The 16427-nt window shown below is 30.6% G+C and overlaps 1 protein-coding gene across 4 annotated transcripts in view; it reads right to left on the reverse strand.

Moving 5' to 3' along the window:
• Positions 1-15109, reverse strand: part of LOC111642519 (Fanconi anemia group D2 protein homolog) — a 22459-nt gene extending 7350 nt beyond the window's left edge. For 2 of the 4 annotated variants that reach the window (XM_023388869.1, XM_023388873.1), the window contains exons 1-21: positions 14839-15109; positions 14685-14758; positions 12728-12835; positions 12430-12652; positions 12242-12350; positions 11213-11324; positions 11051-11135; positions 10922-10980; positions 10754-10832; positions 10584-10685; positions 8121-8249; positions 7933-8051; positions 7743-7853; positions 7447-7671; positions 7259-7384; positions 7097-7187; positions 6676-6747; positions 6571-6609; positions 6354-6503; positions 6142-6288; positions 5890-5973 (exon numbers count right to left, since the gene is read on the reverse strand). In XM_023388869.1, coding sequence (XP_023244637.1) covers positions 5890-5973; positions 6142-6288; positions 6354-6503; positions 6571-6609; positions 6676-6747; positions 7097-7187; positions 7259-7384; positions 7447-7671; positions 7743-7853; positions 7933-8051; positions 8121-8249; positions 10584-10685; positions 10754-10832; positions 10922-10980; positions 11051-11135; positions 11213-11324; positions 12242-12350; positions 12430-12652; positions 12728-12825 — 2160 coding nt within the window. In that variant the 5' untranslated portion in view covers positions 12826-12835; positions 14685-14758; positions 14839-15109. Of the gene's footprint in view, positions 1-5889; positions 5974-6141; positions 6289-6353; positions 6504-6570; positions 6610-6675; positions 6748-7096; positions 7188-7258; positions 7385-7446; positions 7672-7742; positions 7854-7932; positions 8052-8120; positions 8250-10583; positions 10686-10753; positions 10833-10921; positions 10981-11050; positions 11136-11212; positions 11325-12241; positions 12351-12429; positions 12653-12727; positions 12836-14684 lie in introns of all 4 variants that reach the window. The other 2 variants (XM_023388871.1, XM_023388870.1) reach the window with 2 other exon arrangements.
• Positions 15110-16427: the final 1318 nt, after the last annotated feature.

The raw sequence follows: 16427 nt of genomic DNA on the forward strand, positions 1-16427 counted from the left end.
CGCACGAATGCGCATGACCATCTTAATGATCGTTCGTTATGCGAGTTTCATATTTTTTGTTTAAACATCTGCGTTCTATTTTTAGATTCGGTTTTTTATTTAAATATCTACGTTCCATTTTTCAAAGTGTTTCGTCGGAATTTTTTCTCTACCTGAAGAAGAGCTATTTGGAAGCTCGAAAACGTTTGTGGAAAAAGTTTTTTCACGCAAATTACACCGGTAACAGGTTCAGTATTTAGTAATTCATCCCCGGTGTCAGAGTGAAGTTTAATTTACTTAATTGTTAAATTGTCTGGTAAAAGCTCAAAAAAAAATTTTTTTAAATCCACCAAAGACATCATCTCTCTTTAAAAACATGTGGAACCCATATGTCAAGCTTTGAAACGAAACCAATTTGTTTCAAGCAATCATAAACAGTTCAATTTGACAAATTTAATCTTAGTGATTTCACGTGCTGTTATTCGGCAGTTTGCTTCAATCAGTACCTTTATTTTGTTTTCATTGGCTTCAACTGGCCATCCTGAACATGGTGCATCTTCAATATTGAAATTGCCAGAATGAAATTTTGTAAACCAGTTTTGGCACTGTCTTTCTCTCAACACATCATCTCCATACATGTACTGTACCACAATTTTTTTCTTGCTTGAACAGCATTTTGATTTTTTGGTAATAAAAAAGCAAAATATGCCGAAAATGATGCTTTCAATCTTCCATATTTGATGGGACACAAAAAATAAACAATTGCACAGAATCAAACAAAATTTTTTACAAAAGTCTTAAAATGCTAGCTGTCAAAATATATAATGATAATATAGTTAAGGATGAAAATGGCGGGAAAAATATGACTAATCTGTCTAGTGGTAAAAAACCGAACTTACTTTCTGAACAACCTAATATAATTGGATAATGGGCCGACTTAAAACAACTTAGTGTAGACAGGATGGCAAGTTCTCTAATATTGTGTATATTGTTACAATGCAGTTTTAGGTCCCCATTATTGTATTTCTCTTATAGTTTATTTAGCAAACAGCTTCTGTAAATTGACAAAGCATTTTCACAAACTTATGCTGCATATTGGAATTGTGTAACCAAAAGATAGATTGATGCAAATAATCCAAGTAAGTTTCTAGAATTTTCTAGAATAATCGATGCCATCTGTCAGAAAACAATTTATAGAAGTTTCTTGTGCAATGTACAAATGAAAAAAATATTGTGTGTGGTGATGTTAAGTTTGCCAATGTTTTATAATTTCCACTTTGGTATGAAAGCAGTTAAATCTTATCATCATATGGTGCAATTGTTTGGCAAGAATGTGGTCTCCAAGTCTGCAATCAGTTCAGTAAATTTAAAGCCACTCATATGATAAGCCATGCTCAGAAGGCTTTATTTCACACCTGACCATGCAAGACACTTGGTCATCACCAGTTTACTGTAGTTTATCACTTAACTGTCATTGGAAAGGTCTGCAAGACCACACATGTCAAGGTTCATCTAGAAGCTGTTTGATCTTGGATATGAGGAGTGAGAAAGAGCCTCCCATAGTCCAGACATTGTACCATCTGTTCGATGGAAAGCAGTTTGCTGCTGATGATGAGGTGAAAATTGCACTCAGAGTTCTTTGAGTAAAGACAGTCTGGGTTTTATTCAGCAGAAATCCATGACCTGTCCAATTGATGTGCTTGAATGTAATAGTTGATTCAAGAAGATAATTGCCATTTTTTGTTTTTGAAATAAATACTGTACTAGAAAATTCCAGAAACTTTTTCATCAACCCAATATTATTTCAACCTTTATAGACAGCAGTCATGTTTTGCAATGACTTATCCGATGATCATGAATATACACACACACACACACAAGAAAGACTTTGGCTGTACACCAGGTGTTTAGCTGGCAGAAAAGAGGGTAAGGGAAAGGGGAGGGAAAGAAGAAGGGAGAAGAGATAGATAGTAGAGAAAGGTAGGATCCCCTGAACAGCATACATATGGCTACAGTATGGCTATGTTTGATGTTGGCATGCAATTTTTATGCTGCAAGGCTGTAGTCCCCCAAAGTGTCTAAAAGTAAACCTGAGTATAGCGGACACCGATAATTGAGTGCAACCCTGAATAGCTAAGTGTAGAAGTTAGTGCCAAGTTGCTGTTAGTAGGAAGACTTATATCTACTTAATACTAATAAAACTGAATGTGAGTGCAAATCTTAATATTACTTAACAGCTAGACAGACAGCACGAAAAAACAAACAAAAGACAAATATGCAAAACCCCAAATTTTTAAAATATTTAAAAATTTTTATTTTATTTTTTTAAACATTAACTTACTTCCCATAAACTAGAACAAACCTAACCAGAAATCAAGCTAAGAGTCCCTAATCTAACTAGGACCGAAAAGAAGACGGAAAATAAGAATTAAAAAGAAAATACAAAGTTGAAAGCAGCTATATACCAATAGTTGAAACAAAGCAAGGGAAAGATAATTTCCATCCATGCCGCAGGGAGAGTGCTCCCAAGAACCCCACTAAGGGATACGAATGCAAGTAGATGATGGAACATTGTGTGTGAATGAGATGGTGCAGATTGCAATGCCAGTTGTACCCTTCAAGAATAGCAGCTCTCATTAAACTATCCCTAATGTGATTGTATCTATTGCAATAAAAAACTAAGTAAAGTGGTGTTTGGTCCTCCTGAATACCACAATTGCATTGTTAAATCTATGCAAGTATTGCTTAAAGCTTCTGTGTCCTGTAAGTAGCTGAGTGAGGGTGTAACTAGGTTAAAAGTGGCAAAGAATCACAGTAGTGTCAACATTGGGGATGAAAGTATAGGTGAGCCTACCAATGGTGTCACGGTCCTACCTGTCTTGCCAGAGAAGGAAGATTTGCTTCTTGCATTGATGTGATAGCCAGGGTCCTGAGCTGGATAGACTTTCCAGTCATTGAACCTATCATGTTAATAGTGTAGGGTTCTACTTAAACTATCTTATAACTTAAACCAAGGAAAAGAACAGAACTGAAAACCAAAATACTGCAAAACAGTATAAACAAAAAACATGAAAATGGGGTGGCCTAACAGGGGGAACAAAGCACCTAATAAGGGAACGAATTACAAAGGGAAAACTAACTACAAAAAACAGAAACTAGGCGGTTGAAACTGGCCTAGTAAAACCTAACTATAAACTTACAACCTAAAAGGCTCAAGAACAACTCAGAAAAACAAAAAATACTGCAATGCAGATAAAACCAGAAAACTTGAAAAACTCAAACTAGTTGACTGAGAAAAACCAAAATTATAGGGGAAATTAAATGCCCGAAGACCTAATTAACTACAAAAAGAGAACTATATAACTTAGACATAAACTAAGAGAAGACTAACTGAAAAACATCCTAAAAACTGAAAATTTACAAAATACCTTCTTGTTTTTTGCTGGTTTAATCGAGTGGAAGTTGAAAAAGAGTAAAATTAAACTGATTAAATCAAAGAAACTGTTTCTACCTGGGAACACCAAAACATAACCAAGCTAGTTAAGTCTAACAGATGAAAAACACATGAAAAAGAAAAATCTAACTTAATGAGAATGAAAAACTGACTCAAAATCTAAGTAGTAACACAAATACTAACTAAAATGACAAAAAACAGCAGTAAAAAACACTCAATAGAGCCCGAGAACACAAAACCAGACCTCAGCAAAAAGCTCACCAACACAAACAAGAAGCAGGTAGAGGACTATGAATGCATACACAACACTTTCTTTAATATCAATCATAGATCTATACATGTAAAACATAATAAAAGTTTTTATTACACTAACTCTAAAGTGGCATCACAATTTGCAGCCATGCAGACAATGGCTATAAGTTTTACATGTTGATTAGTGAGTGCACACATTTGACATATAACTACAACAAAATTCTAGAAAAATGAACCAACCAATGATAACCTAATCACATGTCATCAAAGTTATCCTATACAGTAGACCCCCCCTATAACGCTTAGATACGTTCCACGTTAATCGAATTTTATGTTGTAGGAATGATTAAATACATGAGCCAATCGTAGCCCGATAGGTGTGAACTTTACGGACTAAGGCTGTTTGAAAGGTTTTCTTCTATAAAATTAACCGATTCTAGACTAATTCCACTCAACATTTCCAAAACATGTATAATTTTTTGGGAATAATCTGTATAAACTATGCTATAAACAAAAAATAGGATTACTTACCGGTGTGTACCGTTCGACTACGCCGTTGCTCAAAGCTTGTTTTCGTCGCAGAACAGCACACGAAACGGTGGCCGCGATTTCTGATAACGAATTTTTCGCAGAAAAATAACTTGACCTTTGGAGACATCATTAATCTAAATAATTTTTATGGCCGTTGAATAAGAAGTGTTTCTTTCACAAGAAATGTATAAAATTAGTGCTGTATTAGACTTACGGTACCTAATTTACATACTGTACAGACGATAATAAACTCAACTTACTAGCCTAAAATCTCCGTAGCGTGTTGCCAGGCGGCAGAAAGCATATATATAATTATAATAAAGTTACAATAAATTAAGTTAATATATAATTATATATACAGTACCTAATTTATGTATAATTAATATATAATTATATGTACAGTACCTAATTTATATATAATACTGTACAGACGATAGCAAACTCAATTTAGCCGCTCCGTAGCGTGGCGCAGGGCAGAGGAAAGTAGTTCGGCTGCTCATCCACTATTGGTCCAGATTCTATCAATCTTGTCGCGAAACGAGTCGGCGACGACGTTTTAGGAGCTCCTTTAAACGAATGTTGCTGCAATTTTTTCGCTACGTTATTTATTTATTTATTTATTATTACAGAATTAAGGAGGCTGTCTATTATTGAATTAGACTTAGCCTCATAGAATAGAAAGTTATGAAGTAAAGGATTAAGTTGTAAAAATGAAGATGTTGAGAGTATTTTTAGAGGATAGTAGATAGAAGAAAAGGAATAAGGTAGAAAGTTAAGTGGGTTAAGGAGAAGGTGGGTGGGCCTTAGAGCGACCGCATCGCAAATGATAGATAAATACGTATTATGTTACAATATCAACAACGCAGTGTGGAAAACAATATAATCCCGACAATTCATTTAACACAGAGATGAGGCCACAAGAGGCCGCTATATACAGAAATATTGTATAACACTATAAGCATGGTAATTGCAAGAGTCCGGAGAGACAGTGGTAGAGCGGACTTTAAAACGTGTTATAGGTTGTCTATAACTTCGCTCGGTACATAATAGGGGAGAACGTTGTTACCTAAAGGTAGTCACCAAAGACAGTCACAGTCCGCGCGTACAAAATAAATCTGAGGTGAAGAATTGTGATAGAGACAACCTGATACAAACAGTAATTAAAGAGATCGCGGTTAAACAATGATTTAAGCCGAGAAAGAACTTTAAGGTACTGTACATAAGCGTGGGGGAAAACCGAACACAGTTTCTTCGCTACGTTATAGGAACGCACGTTATAGGGGGGTCAACTGTATATCTTTTGATAAAAAAGAGAAAGGCTCTAATTTTAATGAAGTAATTTTACAGGCATTCATTATCAATAGTTGTTCCAATTGGCATGAGAACAACAAACTTTTTCCTTTCTTATTATGATCACCAGCTATATTCCAATTAGATAAAGCTTAAAAACAAAATTCTTGAAACTTCTGCAGTCATAGTTAAACTTGCATGGTATTCAGAGGTTGTTAATTAATGGGAATGGGAATGGCAATTGCCTGTGTGATTGATTATAATAAAGTGTGATCACCACTTAAGACAATACTCTGTACTGAGAGTACCACCCTGTATTGCAATAATGAATGGTCTGTGTACAGTGTGTAGTTCCAAAACTAAAATATTTAAATTTTACTTACAACATCACTTTCATCATCTGTCATAATTTGACTAATATCTTCGTCACTATCATTCTGTGTTGTCTGTGACAAAATTTCTACTCCCTATTTGTAATTGTTTTCTCAGTAAACATTTAAAAAATTTATAAAAGTATTAATTTTAATAAAATTTTACCTGTAAATCTCTATTTTTTAAAAATGTTTAAAAATTAAACATTTTTAAAAATGTTAAATTGAAACGCGATTTTTAGATTAATTTTAATAAAATTTTACCTGTAAATCTCTATTTTTTAAATTTCCCAACCAGAATGCATCTTTACATTTATTAAGTGCTAACATAGCTTTCACTCTATAAACAAATGATTCTAGAGTCCTTTTCATGGTAGGCACTTGTTTAGTAAGGACTACATCTTTTGTTACCTAAACAATTACATCTTCATTAACACCAAAAATTAATTTGTAAACAAAAATAAATGTCTGTATACCTTGGAATGGCTACACACATGCTGTAAGAAACGATTACTCATTTGAAGAGTTTTTAGAAGATTCTGCACTTCAGCACAGTGACTGCGGAATACTTCATCCAGTAGAGGCATTCCTTGTTTTAGAAACATGTCCACAAATTGTCTTCCATACTATATAACAGTTATCATTATTCATATAAGGAAGGAATATTATATTGTTTAAGAAACCTATATTTACCTTTAATGTACAGGCTATATTTAATTTTCCATCAAATACCTGATAATTAAATTTCTTTCTTTAATATAATTTTACTTTGTTAACAATTAACAAAAAGAAAATTACCTTTAGCAGATTTACCAGGACGTGAAATATTCTTACAGCAATCAGCCATTGTTTTAAATTGGATTCTTGATTCTAAATAAATATATGTATTTCAGGGGAATCCTCCTTTTTTGAACCAATATAAATTTAGCAAAATAATGACAAGTTTCAAAGTACATTGACTCCTATAATTGTAGCATCCCCCCTGATTTGTTAAAACATTTTTGGGACTTCTCTGTCCTATTGTCAGACCCACTGTTGACGAGATGAACAAGACCCAAAAAATGTTTTAACAAATAAACACTTGTGTATATATTTTATTTTTTAATTAACAATTTAAATTGGGAAAAAATTTATTTCATAATTTTTTTTTTAAAGGAATGTGTATGGAAAATTCCTTTGGAATGTACACAATCCTTTTATTTTATATATAATTTCTTACCTCTTTAGAATTCTTATTCTTTGAAAAATAATCTTTCACATCCTCACAGAGATAATAGTACATCATTTGATAATATACATTAAATGTTGACCTAATTTAATTATTAAAATTTAAATATTAATGTAATTAACAAATTTTATGTCAAAATATTATACTGCTTACTTATTTAAAGTAGGAAAATCTGTACAATGTACTTCTTTACTTTCAGATTCCACAAGTTGCGGAATAGCTTTGGTGGATAAAATTTCCAATTCTTTCATTGTATCCGATGTGAATTTAAGATATGTTCTGTAAAAATAGTCTCATTAATTGCCAATTTAAATTTAAAACTAAACAAATTATATACACACTTTAATAATGTCCTTATATGATCATTTATTTTTGCTTTTTTAGATTTTTGTCTCTTTTTCGTATCCCATTCCTGCCTCAGAAAGGTTTCTGCTTTGTGTGCCAATGTATTCTTTGTGTCGTCGTCAAGGTGAATAACAATTGTGTCTAGCACTTTAATAAGCATGGTGCTACTTTCTAGAGTGGAGAGATTACTGGAGAATTTTTCTAAATATTGAAATGCATATCTAAAATAAAACAGAATTTGAGAAAAATATTTTTTTTTTGGAAGGTTAAAAAATTAAATATTTTATCATACTTTGCTGTATCTTGTAATCCCAAAGAAGATACACTTATTTCAGTATTTCTAGATGCAAATACTTTCAGAATTTCTTGTAACAGAGTTTTGTTTTTTCCTAAGAAACTGTTCCTAGCAAAATATAAAAATATCGTTAACCATTTTCCAAATCAGTCAAAATATTAATTAAAAAAATATATTGTAAAAATACCAAGAAAGAAGCATATGTATAGTTTGTAGGATCAGTTCACTGCAATGTGCAATAATAATTGAAACATCTGTAAACATCTCCAACCCATCAATTATGCCGTCATTCTTTTCTATGATAGCCTAAAATTATATTTTGAATTAAGTATACAAATAATTGTTTTATAAATCTATATATTTAGTTAGAGTTACCTTAAAGTAATCACAGGTTATCTCAAATAAATCACACAATGCTGGTAATAGTGCAATTACTTGTTCTACAATTTCTGTTGGGGTACGTATATTAAGATTAGAAAAGCTACTTTTCTTTTCATTAGTTCCCTATTTAAAATGGAAAGTTTAAAATATATTAATAAATAAATTAAAGAAGTAATTCATTTATTGGCTAAATAATATTTAAAAAATATTACATATCTTTGCAAAATCTAATGCATATGTTACTGTGAATGACTGAAATCTGGCGAATGTCAACATTCTCCGGTGAATGTCAACATTCACACAGTCGTTTCGTGTATGTCCGAAATATTTGCTAAATATCGTTATTTCTCACTTACACCGGCAAATGTCGACATTCAGAATGCGCTGATGGTGAATGTTGAATAAAAATATTTTTATTACGTTAAGACAAAAATGCAACTTTTTAATATGTCAAAATAGGAGAAAGCTTAAGTAATAGTACATGTAAATAAACTGTTGAACCTAAAACGAACAGTACATTCTAAATCATTAAAGAAAATAATACAATAATAAACTTACACATAAATTATGTGATTAACGTTATACAATCTTATTTATTGCAACAACTTAAACTGTTATGGCACTTTGAATTGCACAAGAGTCCCTTGCTTTTACAACTGCATTTATTCGTGGAACACTTCTTTTTGCAATGACAGCGTGTATAGCCTTGCCCTCCACTTTTCGAATTAGCTGCAGCTGCTTCTCTCAGCGATATTTCTTGAGAAGAAATCTTACCTATGGAAAATTTTCTTTACAAATTACGAACTGATTACGGGTATAAAGCTGCTTGAAAGTACCATTTTTGTTTGCTAATTTATAAAAGTCGGAGTCTTCTATTCTAACAACAACTGCCAACACATTTCGGGCATCTGTACGGCCACGGTCAACATCAGGGACTTGTATTCGTACGGTATCACCAATTTGAGCAGAAGGAAACGGCAAAGAATTTGGCGACAGACTGTTGCCTCTCCGTTGACATCGGCTTCTCGGGTGTCGTTTCGACCTCCACCAAAGCTTATATGTTCTTGTCGACATACACTGGCGATTGTTCGAATGTATAATAATATAACCAAATATTCAGTCTTTCACCGACATATTTTGTATGTGTCGACATTCACCGGAGAATATCAACATTCTCTAATTTCGGTCTTTCACAGTAACACATATATGTAATAAATACAAATCACACACCATTGTACTGGATTATATTGTCAAAGTTCAAGAGTTAGTATATTCCTGGGGTATAAAAATAAATGACGCAGTGAATCAAGAAAGTGCCCAAGATATGTTAGTACTAAAAGTTTCAAGCTACTATGAAATCACATTTATTGATATAACTTAATTCTTCACACATTTTTCAAATCTATTTATGATTGATATTTTAAGCCTATGATTTCTGTTCCCAAGCATTATTTCTTGTAGATATACGTTATTCACATTATGTATTTTGGACTTAGGCACTTCTTGCTTGCAAAGCTTGTTTTTAGGAATTAAAACGTATTAGAGAGGTTGCAGCCAATGTTTCCATTGCGAAAATGTGTATGTCGGATGTTCAGCGCCGCCTTCCTGTAAGCCTAGAAGTTTGACAATGGCATTTGGAACATCAGTGGAATCATGCTCGATGTATCAAACACCATTGTCAAACTTCTAGGCTTACAGGAAGGCAGCGCTGAATGTCTGATGTGCACATTTTTGCAATGAAAATGTCGGCCGTAACCTCTCTATTACTAGTTAATTTTTTAGTGTTAAAAAAAATATATTGAAACTGAGATTTTGTAATATATGTATGTACTAGCTGTTACCTGCAACTTCACCCATGCGGATTTTGCAAGCAAACCCCATTTATATTCAGTATTTCAACAACCATAGTAATTGTTATATAACACTTCTGCTGAAAATGATGAGAATTGCTGAGAATCAAACAAACCATTTTCAATTTAATCAATTTTCTGGAACATTTACAATTGTTCAATAATCAAACCAATATGCAATAACAAATTCGAATTTAAAACAGTTCGAACATTTGGTTAAAGAATCGAAATACATAAAAATATTTATAAAAATGTCTGAAATGTTATCAATTTAATACACCTAAGTACTCAATGAAAACTAAACGTAATTGAAAAAAAAAAAAAATCGCATCTAAAATAGTATAGTAGAAGCCGTTCTTCAGGTTAAGCCTTAATGCTCTCCCTCTCCCCTGCAGGGGAATTTCCAAAAATCCCTTCTTAGTGTGCATTCTTTACATACCCTAACTGTGTACCAAATTTCACCTCTTTAGGTTCAGCAGTTTGCTCTGGGCAATGATGTATCAATTACTCAGTCAGTCAGGACAAGTAATTTTATATGTTTAGATGAATGGTTTATTTTAAATTATGATTATTATATTGTGGTAAATGCTGAATAAATTTATATTACCTTAAATATACTTGGTAGACTTGAATGTTGAAGTACTTGCGTTAATTTATGATTTAAATCTTCTATTAAAAAGCAAAGTACAGATGGATTAAGTTTAAGATTCTGTAAATAATTGATACAATTATGATTTTTATTCACCAGTATTTAAATTAAAATTAATAAAAAAATACCTCTTCAGAATGCAATTCTAAATCACTGTTAATGTCTAAACCGTTTTGTAATAAAATGAAAATATCCAAATCTAATTCTCTATAAAAATAAAATAAGGATAAAATTTAAAATTGAAATTATCATCATCATTAGAATTAAACATTTTTCCAATATATTGAGAAATTTACCTGAAAAATATAGAATATGCAGATAAATTATTTGTGTTATCTTTACTTTTATCCTCCGTCTATAGCATTAAATGTTTATAATTAGTAATATATTATAACAAATTCAAAATAAAACAAACAAGAAATTACATTTTCATCCAAATCTTCAATATCCTGTGTTTGAAGATTTTGAGATTTAGTTTCTTGTACTTCATGTTTTTTACCTTTTCCTTTCCTTTCAAAGTGTAACATCGGAATTGCAAATTAATTATTATAAATGTATATGTGCACAACTTTTCATTTGAAACTTACTTTTTAGGAACAGTTTTCTTCTTTTTTATATTTACAGATGAAAAATTTTTATGGGATAATTCATTGATATCTAGATCAAAATTAGCTTGTACAGGAATATATCCTGGTGTTTCTGAATATTAAAAAACAACATATTGTGATGACATATACCAAACAAAATAAAAGAAAATGACTAAGAAAAAAACTCAGTATATGTTAATTTTTATACTGTGTATAAAAGTAAAAATTATTTTAATATACATTACAAGCACTTTTAATGAATAAACTTACATTCTTCAGATAAAAATAAAACAAAATACTTTAAATTGTAAGTTTTATATTAGTTTTGAAATATTCCTTTAAAACTGTAGTTAGTTTAAATGTTCTGTTCCATTTTTACCTTAAGAGAAGCTGATATAATCAAAAGTACTTGTAATACACTTTAATATGTTCACTGCTGTGTTGAAGTCTTCAACATTGCATGTGTCAGCTCTTCTCATAACTATCATAAAAGTTTTCTGCATTTCTTGCTTAGAAAATTGTATTATTTATTTTTAATAAAAAGTTTTTTGACATTTTTACACAATGTACTTCATGTAGGACAATACATGGCGTGTATTGTATCCTGGGTACATCACCTGATAATAGTTGGCCTCTGCACCCAGTGAGAAAGAGAGCATGAAATAGCTTTGGTATTCATAGCTATTTGATGCTCCTTATAGCTATTTCTATACCAAAAGTACTTTCTGTAGTACAAAGTAGAAAAGTTTGTGTCATTTGCAGAGATCTCTACCACAGTTTGTTGCTCCATACATATAATAAGTAATCAAACCAAAAAACATTTTTCAGCACATAGCTTGGAATGTCCATTGCTCTCTATATTGTAGTAAACATGCTTATTTCTACTTTTATACTTCAGCCATTAAATTAATACCAACTGACAAACCTTATATTTATATAAAATAAAATTATAAAAAAGATATTTGCAATTTATTTGTAAATAAATAAATAAATTATTTTAATAATGCTAATGAAATATATTAAACATACCACACAACAGGTTTTGAAGTATATTCTGTAAATTAATGATATCTTTCAGTCTCTTTATTACTTTACTTCTTAAATGATTATTTGAAGTTGCAGCAAAGGCATTTACTAACTATTAAAAAAAGCAATTATATTTTTAAAATTTATCTTAATACTATTATATTATAATTAAATTTCTTCAATAATCTTACTTCTCTAAACCAATTTAAACAAAAAAAGGTAGCATCACAGACTGCATGCTTCATTTCTATAGACAATTTAGAAAATTCCTTTAATTCATTTTGATGAGGCAAAGAAACTGGACAACCTAATAATTCTTGTAATGCATTTAGAGAGATTGAAATCTGACTTTGCTCACAGATTTGAAGTAAACGAAATAATGGTGTTATTATAATTGGGGAAATATTTGAAGCACTAGATAAAAATAAAATAATGAAAATTTTGAAATTATTTTAACATAATATATTTATATTTTAAAAATTTTCTTACTTATTTTCTTTTTGCTTAGAATTTAAAATGACAGGCATCAGATTCAAAACAATATTGCTTGTATCTGTACTTATACCATATCCAAGTTCTAAATTCATATTATTACATCTGTAATATTTTTCAAAATACATTGAGATGTGCTCATAGAGAAATTTATAGACTTTAGAATAACTTTTTAATAACAAAAAAAAACATTAACATATCACACACACACACACACAAAATATTACAAAGATATAAAGAATACATGTTTGTAATCAATGAATACATTATACTGAAATTCAACAAGAAAAAAAAGTTGCTGCCTTTGACTGTAATGGGTTATTTAAGTAGCGTGTTGTGCTAGAATTGCATGTTAAGTAATGATTTTCCTAACAGACCACCCTGAAAAACTGCTGGGGTTTTTCAACTACTGGCTTTGATCTCAGGTCCTCCAGAGTGGTAAGCTGACATCTTAATAATAATAAAATATAAAATAATAATTAAATAGATAATTCTATAATATTAATGAATAGATATTGTNTATGTCTTGGCTACTTTAATATTATTTTCGTTAAATTTTTGGTGTTTTAGCTGGCAACACTGGCTTGATCATGAAAGGGATGCCAGTATTTAAACGAGGCTTAATTTTCTAATTATGAGTGGTTGTTTGTTTTGTAAGCAATAAAATAATTAAAAATTAATTTTTAACGACACTACTGCTCTCAGAGAGGTATACTATAAAGAAGCCAGAATGATATATTATGTATATGGTTCAAGTAAATAATAAAGAGGAACATATCTTACTGGGCTGATTTTTGAAGGAAAAGACAGTGCACTTGCACATGAAAGCCAAAATAGAACAGGAAAAGGATGTTATAAAATTTATTACCTAGGAGTTTATGGTGAGAAATTGTTAGCAGATCAAGATGCTACAAATAAACTTTCTCAAAAATTTTTAGATATTATATAGAAAGATAGAGTTATTCCTAAACAAATCTATTATTTCAATGAAACAAACTTAAATTTTAAGCTTCTTTTGAAAACATTAACAACAGCATTTAACAGCAGCAACATTTGCTACTGGTTTCATGTTTGTACAAATGCTATCGAGAGTTACAAACTGCTTTTTCAATTAGAAAAGTTAAGGGCTATTTGTCGTCCGCGCCATTTGCGGATCAGTTTACGTACGATCTTGGGATAACCATGTACGTTGTTACCATGTATCCCAAGATCGTACGTAAACTGATCCGCAAATAGCGCAGACGACAAATAGCCCTTAACCAAGCACCCGATGAAGTTCCATCTAGAAAAGTTAAACCAAGAGCATTTAAAATTGTACCAATCCTCTATCAGTTTACTACAAAACCCATAAATCAGCCTGAATAAATTCTTTTCTATTTGAAGAATGTTTTTCAACTGAATTTGTTCTAAAAATTGATGTTTGAAATTACTGCTAAAGACTGATCTTGCCTTTTATAATGCTCCAAAGCACCTCATTGATCTATCTTCTAATAACATAAAAATGTTTTTTTTTTTTTTACCACTTGAAATTACACTTTGGTAAAACCTATAAATTAAGTTGTGATAATTAGTCTGAAACAATGCAAAAATTTCAGTGTCATTACTATTAAATATATAAAAATGTTTCTAGAAATCAAATAAAATTAATTTTCTTTTTAAAAGTCTGTTCTCATTTCCAGTTTAACAGTATGTACTGAAAGGTTATCTGTACTTACATATGCAGATAATCTTTAGTATAAAATAATAGATTCTAGAAAATAATTTGAAAATAAATGAATAATCTGTATCAAACTATATCTGTTTATTTACCAAAATTATGAACTAATAACAAAAAAATTTTTTTTTTACATTATCATGCAATTAATAGTAATGACAATAATTATAATATATGCAGAAATGACTTTATAATTATATAACAATGTATTATCCTTTTTCTTTTTTCTATTTTACTTACTCTAATGGAACATCTTCTAAATTTACTGTATATTTGTTATAGAAATCAGAAGTGATACGTTTACTAATCCAATGCTAAAAGTAAAAATTAAAATGTAATTTTATCTAAATTTTTTAATGATACTAATGATACTTACACATCACACATTCTTTACCTTTATTCGATTATCCAGTTCACCCTTTTGTATAATTCTGGATAATTCATCACAAAACAAAGCAAATGCCTCTGGTGATTTATATGTACTTTTCTGCACTAATTCTAATAAATTAATGGCTTGTTTTTGTTTTCCAGTTGTAAAAGTTGAATCACTATCCACTAAATCTGTACTACCACTGCTAGATACGTCATTACTTTATGAAAAAAATAAAATAATATTCAATTTTTTATTTAAATTTTTTAATATATAATTTGTTTTATACAGTATAATGAAATTAATAAAATCTGTAAAAATAAAATACATAGAAGTTTACAAGACTGCATTGATTGATCTCTTGTTAATTATATAAGTATTTTTATTACGTATATCTTACTACACTATACCGAGTGATCTACGAGAAGTCCTTTGGCATAACAGCCATTTGTAGTACCAAGAATGTAAAATTTTCTTTGTTTTTATGCAATAACAAACTGAGTTATTTTCCTTTAATTTAGTATGTGGTTTTGTTTTTGCTTATGTATTTATTTACAAATGGGTTTTATGTCAAACGATTTCTGGACCATCTGTTAGACACACACTTTCAATCAACTTAGATTTTTAGATATTTCAAAATTCAACTTTTCTATCTTTCGTTGCAAATAGAAATAGTCTTTCCATCATTAAAATTTAATGATGGAAAGACTATTTCTATTTCAATTATTAAACTACTTAAATAAAGGTTATTTAAATTTATTTATTGACTGATTNCTTAACTACAGTAATAGAAATTGAAATTAGTCTGTAATATTTAAGAAATTTAGGTTTTATGTATTTGTTAAACTCTATTATTTAATTGTTGTAAAACTTTGAAGATGTTTGCATGATAATTAAGTAAATTAGAACAGTAACTCAGATATTTATTCTAAGTTACTATTCTAGTTTATTCTTTAACAGAAAAGTAATTAAGGTATTTATCTAAAGTTTTTGGGCATTGGTTAAGTTTACATATTTTTATTTGTTTTGACATACAGTGAAACCTGCTAAGGTGACCACCTATGTAAGATGACCACATTGAATTGGTCCCTTCAGTATTGTGTTAATGAGTTTCACTGTAATTGGCATAAATTATCAAGTTATCTAATTTACATAAATGGAAGCATTGATATAAGTGCCAGGAGAGTTATCCTGGCATTCATATCAACACTTCCATTATTTATAAAAACTGAAGAAAGGTAATTATATATCACTGTGAAGACCCAAACAGGGTCCAAAGGGAAGCAATTAACGACTTTTTGAATGAGTCAAGTTTCGTAGCGTGAAAGAGTGAACTTAAAGATTGGATTTAAACAATGAACCTTTTGTCTTGTTAAAAGATTTTAAACAATAAATAGAGTAAATTCGAGGAAAATGAGGTTGGAGAGGAGTTGTGTTCTGACGCAACGTTGACCTCTCCCACGCCCTTCATTGGGTTTCGAATTGTCACCATATGACGAGGAGAGACCAATGGAGAGACGACTGTGGTGGAAAAATCGATAAAACCGCGTTTTCAGGAACTTTACGAGGTCTTGAGTTTTGGTGCATAGTGCTCCCCTGCTGGGATTTGGTGC

Source organism: Centruroides sculpturatus, unplaced genomic scaffold (assembly GCF_000671375.1).
Source record: "Centruroides sculpturatus isolate CEXI.00-Female unplaced genomic scaffold, Cexi_2.0 scaffold1685, whole genome shotgun sequence".
Taxonomy (NCBI): Eukaryota; Metazoa; Arthropoda; class Arachnida; order Scorpiones; family Buthidae; genus Centruroides; species Centruroides sculpturatus.